Source organism: Lithobates pipiens, unplaced genomic scaffold (genome assembly GCF_037356315.1).
Source record: "Lithobates pipiens isolate NorthernLeopardFrog02 unplaced genomic scaffold, aLitPip1_a1.2 Scaffold_8, whole genome shotgun sequence".
NCBI classification, from domain to species: Eukaryota; Metazoa; Chordata; class Amphibia; order Anura; family Ranidae; genus Lithobates; species Lithobates pipiens.
In genome coordinates, this window is record NW_027507903.1 from 315,567,066 (window position 1) to 315,580,042 (window position 12,977).

Consider the following 12,977-nt stretch of genomic DNA (forward strand, 5'->3'; position numbering starts at 1 on the left):
CAATACCAAAGCTGGGCACTATCCCTTCCACTAATACCAATGATGGGGCATTATTCCTCCCACTGATACCAATGATGGAGCACTATTACTTCCACTGACACCAATGATGGGACACTATTCCTCCCACTGTTACCAATGATAGGCCAATATTGCTTTCATTGATACCAATAATAGGGCACTATTCCTTCTAATGACACCAATGATGGGGCACAATTCCTCCCACTGACACTGTGAAATTGATGCCACCAATGATGGGGCACTTATATTTCCCCTACCAAAGATGGGACATTGTTTACTCCCACTGATGTTGGGGCATTTTCAACTCTCGCTGGCCACAGTCTGGCCCTCCCTAAAATCTGAAGCACAATAAACTGGATCTTTGTTTGGAAAGTTTGGAGACCCCTAACATAGTGCATGACTATATTTTATATTCCTGTAGACAGACATATCTCCCATTAACACCAATGAGGTGTGAAATATCTGTTTAACATCATTTGGAACTATCACTTTCAGAATTAACTGTAGCTTTTCTTGTAAACCAGGGTGATGCTACAGTATGGATGATACACCATAAGATTTATTACCATTTTGATAAAGAAAATCAACAGCGATGTTAAGACAGTATCAGGCATTTTCTAACATTTTTTAAACACTTACAACATTAGCATTGCTCACTGTCTCTTACAAGCTAACCCTCACCCTACTCAGCTGCTACAAATGATGTTCATATTGGTTACATTACTTGCAAACATCAGGCACCAAGAAAGAGCCAACTATATTATATGTGGCTAATAAAGGCTTAGCACACTGAGGGTCCTTTGGGAAGAAGTACAAATTGAACTTTATGAGCTTGTAGACTGGAATCACTCTCAAACCTTTATGAGCTTGTAGACTGGAATCACTCTTAAACCTGACAGGAAAGGGCTGGCATGAGCCCTTTCCAAACATTGTATTATAATACCATGATCATTTTGGTGTCCATTTAAGCACGATATATACAAAAGTTGAACTTCCTGAAATGGTAGACTGAAATTACTACCAACTCTGACAGTGAAAGGCTGATGTGGGCCCATTTAATGCTTTGTTTCATAATATCATGATCATTTTGATATCCATTTAAGCACACAGATGCCAAATCTTACCCTGGGCTCCCTGTGGCCTGGTCTTTTCCACTCTCCTCAGCCTACTATTGAACAATGGGGTCGCCCATCAGGACGGGGCACCCAAGGAGAGAACATCACTGCTAGTGTAATGGAGCACTGGAAACTCTGGGGTAATTTGGCATTTTTAAAAGAAGCAAAATGTGCGTGCAAGTACTGGTACATACCTGTACTAGCCTCCTATTGCTAGGCTTTCATAGTAAGTTCAGACCACAGGTACACGTTTTCCAGCCTCTCTAACTATAAAACTATATAACCCCCTCCAAAAAAAAAAAAAAAAACTGCTCATTTGTAAAACCTTCAGCACAAGTACTTCAATAGTGTCACACAAGAAAAACATCAAAAGCGACTTTTTGTGCTTTGCACCTTTTGCCATTTGGACGTAAGTTGCCTTTATTACAGCCTATGTCCCTGAGCTACTACGCAAAAGGTACATCCTGCATCCAGGGCAAAGCAATAAATTTGTACTTGATTTCATGAGCTGTACACTCCTAGGTTATGTCTACAATGGCACATATCACGTATCAGCTACATAAACTTTGTGCAGCAGGCTTCATGCGTCATGAATAATGATGCAAATTTGTGCTACACAATTTATGCATTCAGTAAAAAAAGTAACACTGAAGAAATATCACTGTAAATGCTCTGCTGTAAGAGTTTATCGGGTTTGTTTTTTTTTTTTATTTAGCATATTAACTATGGAACAGGCTGTTCTATATTATATAAGGGAGGTTTTCTCTGTACATAAATAGAAATGATTTTCCCTGAAATGGACAGTACAAGATACAATCAAGGTTTTGCTGACCTTGGAGGAAGCAGCCAAATTTAGATAGATTAAACTGAGCATTACAAAACATTAATATTTTTGGCAAAAGGTTAAGGAAACCTGTACTGAAAAAATGTGGAGGCAAAGGAAAATTGTACTGTGTACAAAGAGTGCTTTTGTAACCTATAATTACCATTATGTATATATATATATATTTATTAAAAGGTGCCTAATAGTTTTAACAGCAGATGCTTTATCCACTTCTACCGTGAAGTGCAACTATGTATAATATACCTGAAATAAATTGTGCTGCTGTTGTTTGAGGCAGTACATCTCATAATATTTTGGAGAATATACTGTATGTAATCAGCATGACAAGTTTTATTGCTTAGTACACATGATGAGAAAATTGGAGGAAAAATACTGCCTTTGGATCGATCGTCCAATAATCTGATCATTCGTGCACAGCTTTCGAGAGCTGATCACTAAAGTTCATGCGAAAATATCCAAAGGCACGAGCACGAAAAATATTTTCCTATGATAACAGAACAAAGATTTTCCTGTAATTAGTATTATATTTGTATGAAAAGAAATTGTGTGACCAAGACCACACATTGCTTGGAAATGAAAGAATACATTACAATACAATACATTAGGTGAACAAAATGAGCTGCGCTAAAAACAATGAAACTAGAAAATAATCAAACACCAAAAAACCTAATCAACCTATACCAATAGACGTAAAAACAATTTTAAATTGACAGAAAAATGTGATTAGTGAATAGTATACATGAATACTAACGTATCGTCATAAAGTGAATAAAGTGTATACTAGACCTAAAATGACATTGATGTGAATATTACAAAGAAAACCCCCACAATAATTAATGTAGATTGACACAAAAAAAGGGTTATAATGTGTGCTAGATTTAAACGAATAGTATTAACTAAAATAATATTCAAAAAACCATAAAAAGTTCATATGTGATGAAAAAAATATATTTATATATAGTCCCAAGATTAATATTGGTTCTTCAAACTTGACATAAAGGTGCAAAAATATCCACAAATGCGTGTATATAAAAACAAAAAAAAATTTTCAAAACAATCCTCCACCAGTGAGAAGAGGGGCCGCTTACCAGAGCTTAAGATCCCAGTGTTAGTGAGATCAGTAAGGCAACAGCACAGAGGTTTCTGGGTGAACCGTCACAGGCATCCCACCATCTCCATCTCCAATATGAAGCCTCCAATCGAGAAACGAAGGTGTCGTAGATTGCTGACACCACGCTGTCTCTATCTCCAATACGAAGCCTCCAGTCCGGGAACGAAGGTATCGTGGATCATATAAAAAATCAAAGACACTCGCATAGCGTAAAACCACTTGGTTTAATAAAGTAAAGTTTAAAAGATTTACACTCACATGCGTAAAGAAAAAACGATCATATAAAAACGAGCCGGCCGGACTCGTGTGCCGCCCGCACTTCCTGGTTGGGCGTAGAACGCGGAGACGTCAGAACGCCTATCGCCTATCTCTTGTTTTTAGCGCAGCTCATTTTGTTCACCTATTTAGTTTGATATCGGAGTATTACGATTAGGGTTGCTGCTTATAGGTTGCTTTCTTTTGTTGTTTGAGTAGCGCGGTTTACCTTTTGTACCGAATACAATACATTGCTTCCGAAGTTGTATTCTTTCATACGAGAATTTTCGGAACTTTAGTAACCTATTGATGACTGGTATGCAAATAAAGAAAGGACGATCTTTTGTCCGATGTTCTTATCATGTGTAAGAGGCTTGATAGTAATGTGTAGATGTGACAGGGCCCATAAAGCTACGGAGCTCAAACATATCACATGGCTATGAGGCTTGCTTAGCCTTCCTTGTAAACAGCTGGGCTTATTTGATAAGGTAGTGCAAAGTGCAGTGACTACATGGAAAGTGCAGGAAACCACAGCATCTAATCAGATCACTGTTTACTGTCTTTAGAAAAAAAAAAAAAAAAACATGAATTCTGATTGCTTACTTTTGGTTGTTGTTGATAAATTGCACTACTTTTTACATTAGTCCAAACACATAACTTACAGATAAAAAGGTGTTGATTTACTAAAACTGTAGTGCGCAAAGTCTAGTGCAGCTGTGCATAGAAACCAATCAGCTTCTAGGTTTTTTTTTTGTCAAAGCTTTATTGAAAAAGCTGAAGTTAGAAGCTGATTGGCTACCATGCACAACTGCACCAGATTTTGCATTCTCCAGTTTTAGTAAATCAACCCCATAGTGTTTATGACTGAATGAAAGATGAAAGATACCAATAGACAATTTTCCTTTATTTATTAATTGACAGCAGTTTGCCATGTTAGTTATTATCTGGTCACCATTCTGAGTTCTGTGTCTCATGGAACTAGAAATGAAAAATTGTAACTAAAAGCTTCGGCATATCTGAACAGCATGCTGGGGGTTGTAGTTCTGCAAACGCTGCAGAACAGCTTGTAAACAAAAACTCAATATTTTTGTGTATATTATATTGAAACGCATTTGGTAACTACGGTATTTGTAAATGATGTGAATGCCCTTTGCATTAGCATAGCATGTATTTAAGTATATATATATATATATATATATATATATATATATATAAAAAGTCCAAGTCCAAGTCTTTATTAGGAGGCAGTAGATCTGTCTAATCGATGATACCGGGCACTATGTGCAATCTACAAAGAGAAGTTAAGTGATACTAATAGAAAATAACCCCTATGGTCAGCACTTTACATACTCTTGTCCCTACTATTCTTGCTATGAGGGCATGCTCACTTGTGTTGTTTTCAACCACACAGCTGAAGTGTCCACGATAGTGAGCACAGGTAGCCAGTTTGGCGAGAATTGTTGGACTTTTCAGATGGTAAACGTGCATGGAGCGCAGACCTGAAAAGACAAGAAGAGACAAAAAGATAGATTCTAGATGAAGTAATAGCAAGTATACCTAAAACATTTAGCTCTCACTTTGAAGCCAGGATATACATATAGTCTACAAAAACTCAACTCAAATCTCCCTTCTACATGGCGCAGACTGTGATAGTGTTATATGATCAACTAATGGGTTATAAATCATTTGGAATAAGCAATGTTTTTGTAATAATGTTTTTCTTCCTACATGTTTGGTTCGAATCCCAGCCATTGCACTAACTTCCTGGAGTTTGCATGGTTCTTCCTGTGCCTGTATGGGTTTCCTCCAGACACTCTGGTTTCCTCCCGCTCTCCAAAGACATGCTGGTAGGGTAATTGGCTCCTGTCTAACTTAGTGCCCTAGTATGTGTATGTATGAATGTGAGTTAGGGACCTTAGATTGTAAGCTCCTTGAGGGCAGGGACTGATATGAATGTACAATATTTATGTAAAGCACTGCTATATATGTACCTGTAATAAATAAATATAAAAAAATGTATGTTGTTGAAGGTCCTTCATGTCCTCTGTTTGTGAAGTGCTGCAGGTAGGCTCTTGCACACAGCTGTTTCTGATGTGCCAAGATGTATGAGTCATGCTGGTGGCACAGAGGTATAAAAGATGTATGCTCATGTTTGCCTTCTGTCTCATCAAGAATAGGTTCTCATACACACCGGATGTATACCTGATAATTTAGGTTAGAGTATTCTTCCATATGATCATGTACACTTTGCTGAAATATGCATCCCATGCATGGTATTTTTTGGAAGGGCTCACTGTGACTAAGATTTTCTGCAGATTTTTGTCTTCAGATTTACCAAAACCATATAATATGAGGTTAAACCTTAAGAGTTTCATTTTGTATGCAATTAGGCAGGTCCTTGCACTGTATGGTTTTGGTAAATCTGAAGACAAAAATCTGCAGAAAATGTAATAGTGTGTACTGTGTATAGGGCCTTCGTTTAGGTGGCATTATGTCCTGTATTTTCTACACCTCGCACCTTCATCAACAACTTTATACAGGCTATTTAAATAAATTTTTTGTAATGTTAATGGCTCTTCTTTGCAATAGACCTCATTTAAAGACAGGCTGGTAGGTTAACTGGCTACTGTCTAAACTGACCCTAGTATGTATGAATGCGAGTTTAGATTGTAAACTCCTTTGAGGGCAGGAACTGCTGAGAATGTACAATATATATGTAAAGCGCTGCGTAAATTGACAGCGCTATATAAGTACATTTATAAAAACCTGGTACTGGCCCAAAGGAAAGATACTGCTGGTGCCCTTAACTAAATTCACATGTAATCTGGATCACTTGACTTTGTTCTGAAGTTTACAAGGAAGCTCACTGTCACTGTAGATGGCATGACGTTTATAATCAATGTGATGAATTATTTCAGATAGCCAATAGACCATTTGGCATTTATGTAACTTTAAATCAATTTATCTGACAAACTTTACTTCTCAATTTATATCACACTTCCCCATTTGTTCTGTGGTAATCTTGTTTACACCAAATTAAAAAGCCTACAGTTCATTTGCATAACATTTACTGCTATGTATTTCTTGGAAGTGCTAACACAATCAACTATCTGCCTGTCATTGGTGTGAAATGTATACAGTGTTTCCACAGAGAAGACTGGCGTATGTGTCAACAAAATGTAGCATATAGGGCTGGGAATATGAATGACACATTAGCAAATGGAGGATAATGTTAAAACAAAGGAAATCTGTAACATGACCCAGCTCTATTCTGTTTAACTGCATGTTTTATAGATTTGTGGAAACAGAGGGGCAGAGTAAGTATAGACTTATGTTATCTGTGTATAGAAATATGAAGTGTATGCTTATTATAGATGTAAAAAATAAGCCATATTATATTAGTCCCACAAGACAGTAAAAGAACTGTAATGGGTCCATATTAATCTTTCTATCCTTCCCTAAGCAAACCATTCTATCCCACACGTCTTGCCTTCTTCATCCAATGTAACCATATAATTACAGATTTTAGATGAAAACAAAATGTTTTCATTGCATATTGTGGCATTCTTGATATGCTCTATAAATTGTGAATAGGCATGCATGGAGAATAATAGCAAACAGAAGATCAGCATAGGCCTCAGGATGACCATATATAGTATGACCAGGCCAGGCCCAGCACTGGGGTGTCTTTACTCAAAATGCTGGGAACAGAGCATGGTCTAACACACTGCTTGGCAGCAAAAGAATATATGGGTCTGCAGATGAGTTCTGTAATTCATTTTTACATTTAGGCTGGGTTCACACTAGTGCGAATTGGATGTGGAACTCCGCGCATACAATTCGCATGAATCCAATTTGCATGACAGGAGATTGTGATCAGCTCTCAATGGAGCTGGTTCACGCATCTCTGGGGTGGCTGCGGAGTGAATTGGACAGGAGTCCTGTGTGTCTTTGAATCTGTTTTAGGTCTGAAATCAGGCAAAAATGAACCTTTCCTAAAAAGGAGAACAGGGACACACCGGACCCATGCTGTCAGCCGCATCTCCTTTTTAGTGTGAAACCAGCCTTAAAATGTGTTTAGGAAGGCAAGGTGGTTAAACTTTAATGGCTATATTTCTCTAAATCAGGTCCAAAGTGTAATCACACTTGAACCTACTGTGCCAACATTCATGGCTTAGTGACTCATTCAATTCCATTTTTAATATTTATACTGCACTATTTTCTAAGATCAGGGTTGTATTGTAACAATGATACTTCCACATATAATTTTGGGCTGTGTTTGCTAAGGGAAAACTGAGGGTGTGAGTTTTTTTTGTTTTGTTTTTTTTGTTTTTTTAAGTAATGCAAGACATAGAGGCAACATTAAGTACAAAGTCATAATTTATTCTATTCTGTATAAAAAAAGGTCATAGTTTTGTATTAAAAAGTCTTCTCCCAGGAGAAGAAATATATTATTTTGCATCATAAATAAAATCATAGCATATATACAGTCGTCAGCAAACTCAGAAGGCTTCGGCCTAGTGCTTTTTTTTCATCAGTGCTTTGGAAACTGAAGCTGGTCTTGAATTACAAACAGGAATTACAGTACCAAAAAAAAAAAAAAAAATACTGAGGTATTTCTCCTTTGCTTCGTTTAAAAAAAAAAAAAAAAGAAAAAAAAAAGCTGAAATCTTAGGCTTCTGAAGGCAGGACGAAGCTTGTAAAATAAATAATAGGACGTACATTTCGTTTTTACAGTTTATAGGCAGCAGTCTCTCTTTCACTTTCACCAGTACAAAAAATTCAGGAATGGAAATACTGTCGAACCTCCCTTAAACGGAGGTTATAAACAAACAAAAATCAGACGTAAAAAGGCAATGGTGACCTGTCTTTTTTTGAAATCCTTAGTGGTTAGCACAGACACTCAAAGTTTTGACATGTCACGTCAGTTTTAAGCTAATTGTGGTTTCACCAGTTCATATGCTTGCAAACACATCACGCCTGGTTGACGATGATGGCTTAAAAGTGACAAAAAAAAAATATAATGTACTCATTAAAAGTTCTTAAAAATTATTGCACTTTGTATAACACAGTCCCGTGTGCTTTAGCTTGTACCCCCTCAGCAACTTGGTGATGTAGTGATAGGACTCTGAAGGTAGCTCAGTGAGCTTGCTGCAGGGTGAACAGGGATAGAAACTGGGAAGTTAAAGACCGTAGTAGTGGATGTTCCTCTGTCCAAAACTGATATTGTGGGACTTCCAGCCTCTGCTGAGCATGAAGGTGCTAGTACTTGAGATTCAAACTGAAGAAGCTGTCCCATAAAGCTGAAATTTGGGGAAATGATGCTCCTTCGCTGCTTGACAAACTCAAAAGCTTCGTCCAGCTTTACACGATTAGTCCTCATCAAATAAGCAAGGCAGATAGTAGCAGAACGTGAAATACCAGCTTGACAGTGCACAAACACTCTGCCACCGTTATTCTTCACTGAATCTGAAAGATAAAATAAACAGGTTAATATCAATATTGTAAAAATGATACGGAAACAGCGTCAGTTTGAGAAAAAAAAAACACTGTGGAATCTAAAACATTTATCTAACAAAAGCAAACAGCAGAATCTGGCAATGTATGTTGATGGCCACTAGGGGGCAGTAACTGACTAACACTTTTTCTACATGCTTATTTTTTTTATTCTGCCTGTCTATTAGCGAAAGTGCTGCTTTCATACAAGAAACGGTGCGCTTTCCTTACTCCTCAAACATTTTGGCATTATTTTGTTTTTTACAACGTCAATTTGGCACAAATAAATTAGCAGAGCTCCAATAAAAATAAAATAAAAAAAGGGTAAAACTAATCTGAGATGCAAAATGCTAACCCTTGATATAGTCCTACTGTTAAATTCAGGCTCTAAAAAGTACCTGATGATTTTAATCAGTATTAATTATATGTATTCTCCATACTAGGTTTATTGTTCTGTAACAATTTCAAGATATTTACCTATGAAGTCAATGGCTTCATTAAACCAGGAGCTGATGTCTGCTTTGTGGCTGTCCTCCACTGGGATACTCTTGTACTGGTAGTGTCCCTCAAAGTGATTAGGGCAGTTGGCAGACACATTGATCAGGGCGGTAATGCCAAGGGTGTCCAGCATATCTTTTCTTGATGCATGATATGCACTTCCCAGGTAGAGAAAAGGCAGGATTTCTACTGGTCCTCCCTGTAAAAACAATTAAAACAGAAACGTTTAATCAACTGGAAATACATTTATACATAATTTAATCATAGGTACATAAGGGAAGGCTTGAAATATGATAAGTTGTGTTATGTGTACATCTTGCATTCAGCCACGTAGGAATAAAAGTGTAAACACAGCTTATTATCAGGGCTTGTGTTTGGGGAAGTACAATTGGCCTGGTGCTTTACAGCTCACTATTGTTTTAGTGCTTGGCTGGCTGGGAGTGGTGAGGGAGGGACAGCTTGCTTGGCAGGGGATTTTAACTCTTACAACACAAGGGAATACTGACCTGATCGTATAATGGGGTGCTGCAGGGGGTGCAGTTGGAATCGGCGCTGCCTGGTACACAGTTGGCACTGAGGGGCAGGCTTAGTCCTGTCGGGGGAGAACATTTGTTGCAGAATTCAGGATATTCTGAGGAAAATGCTTCATAGCCACCTGAAAGAGAAAACAAAATGACAGTCATTAAATGGTATCCTTTGTGGAGCTCATTGACAGTTATCAGTAGGGGAGGCTTTAAGTGGACCCTATAGATGGAATGGATTAATGTGTAAGAAAAGAGTGAAGAGTTAACAAAGGAAAGTTTAGGAGGGAAGCATCAATGTATGTTTATTGGCTGACATTTCTCAATGTGGGCTTAGAGATTTTAAAGGGACAGTTGTATTAAAAAGTGGGAGAGCTATTAAGTTTTAGGTGGGAGGCATTTATGTACCTTTATTGGCTGACATTTCTCAATGTGGCCTTAGAGATATAAGAGTTTGTGGTATTAAAAAAAAAAAAAAAAGAAGTTTTAGGGAGGCATCGATGTACCTTTGTGGTTGACCTTGATAACGAGCTATTGATTACTGTATAGTCGAAAGAGGAAGAGCTAACAAAGACAAGTTTGGGAGGGACGCATGCATTTGTGATGACGTTTCTCAATGTGGGGGACTTTAAGTGGACTCAATAAGGGATTATTGTATTAAAGAGGGGAGGGGGGGGGGGGCTATCACAGGTTTTAAGAGGAGATCATCCTCCTACTTTTATGGTTGACATTTCTTAATGGGGGCTTTGAGCGAACCCAATGGATGCAAGGGATTATAAAAGAGGGGGACGAGCTAGGTTTTAGAAGGGAATCATCTTCCTACTTTCAATGGCTACTTTAAGTGGACCCAATAAGGGATTATTGTATACAAGTAGGGGAGGGGTTATCACTGGTTTTCGGAGGGAATAGTCTTCCTACTTTTATGGTTGACGTTTCTCAAGGGCTACTTTAAATGGACCCAATAAGGGATTATTGTATACAAGGAGGGGGGGCTTTATTGCGCGTTTTAGGAGGGAATCATCTTCCTACGTAATGGTTGATATTTCATAACTGGGGCTTTAAATAAACCCAATAGATGCAAGGTTTTTTTTTTTAAGAGGGGAAATGTTAGGTTTTAGGAAGGAATCATCTTTCTACTTTTTCCCAATCGGGGCTTTAATTGGATCCAAGAGATTTAAGGGATAATTGTATTGTTAAAGAGGGAAAGCTAACAAAGGATCATGTACCTTTATTGGTTACATGTCTCGATGGGGGGGGGGGGGGGGTTAAGTGGTGGATCTAGAAGAGGGAAAGAGCAGGTTTAGAAGGGACTGATGATGATACCTTTTAGGAAGAAGATCCTGCTGCCTCGGGGGTCTCTGCACAGGGCACTGACAGCCAGCATCATGGTGCTGTCCTTTCTGATGGCGTCTAGCTCGTAGGTCCTGTCATCCAGCAGTACCACAGCCTCATACAATCCAGCGATCAGCCGGGCCCTGTGCTCCTCGTTGGGGATGATGTGTTCCAAGCCCATGCTGCCTTTAGCCCTCCTCTTGACTATAGTGCTGAACCTGACATTGCTGGAGCCCAGGATGTGGGCAGAACTGAAGGAGAAGAACGATCTGCAGTCCAGGGTGAGCAGTTTGTGTGCTCTGTCTGCCAGCAGGGCTTTCATCGTGCTGCAATCCATGCCACTTATCTCCATATTGACCATAGCTAGGCGACACACTCCGCTCAGAAGGGTAGACAGATAGGAATCCGTGCTGCTTCGAGGTAACACTGCTCGGCTTGTAACAAAATCACTCCCTCTCCTTGCTGTTGCAGTTACTGCCCTTTACAGGCAACTTTGTCTAAAAAGAAATCAACTTAATAAAAACAAAAACAAATGAAGTCTTCAAGCCAAAGCCAGCCGCGTGTTTTGTCTTTCTTGTGTTACTTTTGCTGTTGTTTCCTGTTCCTGGCCGGCTGGCTTGAGCTCAATGCTGCCCCGAGCTCTGCGAGCTCCCTATTTATACAGAGCGGGAGGAGGCTGGCTTTTTTGTGAATGGTTTGTACCACGTGGCTTCACGGTGACATCATTCCATCTGTAGACGCGCCCCCCTTGTGTTCAGCCAAGAGCAATGACGTCGGCCGAAGCTGCAAAGTCAAACAGAGCGATATACACAGAGCGGGCCCGGCCCAGGCAGGAAATAAACTGCTGTAACCCTGAGCCAGCCGCAGCTCTGCTCTGGGGAGATCCGAGCCGACACACGAGGCACGCAATGTTCTCCTCAGAGCATACACACATACACGAATGATTCAATGGAGGCATTTTGGAGGCTTTTCAGAAAAATTTCACTCAGAAAGCTGGAATGTGAATGGGAGCAACGTGAGCTCATGTGCCCCCCTCCCTCCCTTCCCAGCCTGGAATCTGGAGCAGCCCGCCTAAAACTTCCACAGCACACTCGGCTCTTGTCAGGACATAGGAGTAGGACTGACTGCTGTATACTTCTCATCTACTTCTTTCTTCACATGATGGCATTTCTAACATAGTTTATCCAGAAATTCCAAAATATATTCACACTGGGCTGAGCTGGGAAACCAGCCTTTACAGGACTCTATATATATATATATATATATATATATATATATATATATATATATATATATATATATATATATATATATAAGGGTATAGTATACAGTATATATTATATGGAGTACCTCTATTCTTCCACCATATGCTAACCCACAGAATATACCTCACAAGTGTATAATATATATAATTTATGGAGTACTTCTATTCTTCCACCATACCCCTAACACCACAGAATATACCTCACAAGTGTATAGTATACAGTATATATTATGTGGAGTATTTCTATTCTTCCACCATACGCTAACCCCACAGAAAACACCTCACAAGTGTATAATATACAGTATATATTACATGGAGTACTTCTATTCTACTACCATAGGCTAACCCCACAGAAAATACCTCACAAGTGTATAATATATATATCATTTATGGAGAACTTCTATTCTTCCACCATACCCTAACACCACAAAAAATACCTGACAAGTGTATAATTTACAGTATATATTATTTGGAGTACTTCTATTCTTCCACCATACGCTAACCCCACAGAAAATACCTGACG

At 38.8% G+C, this 12,977-nt stretch overlaps 1 protein-coding gene across 1 annotated transcript; it reads right to left on the reverse strand.

Annotated features, from left to right (window-relative positions):
• Nucleotides 1-7,705: 7,705 nt before the first annotated feature.
• On the reverse strand, nt 7,706-11,827 carry DUSP1 (dual specificity phosphatase 1). Its single transcript, XM_077472797.1, has 4 exons — nt 11,182-11,827; nt 9,844-9,992; nt 9,317-9,536; nt 7,706-8,812 (listed from the first exon to the last, which is right to left on the reverse strand). Exons 1-4 carry the CDS (start codon nt 11,549-11,551, stop codon nt 8,442-8,444), a joined length of 1,110 nt encoding a protein of 369 aa, XP_077328923.1. The 5' UTR covers nt 11,552-11,827; the 3' UTR covers nt 7,706-8,441.
• Between the last annotated feature and the right edge of the window lie 1,150 nt (nt 11,828-12,977).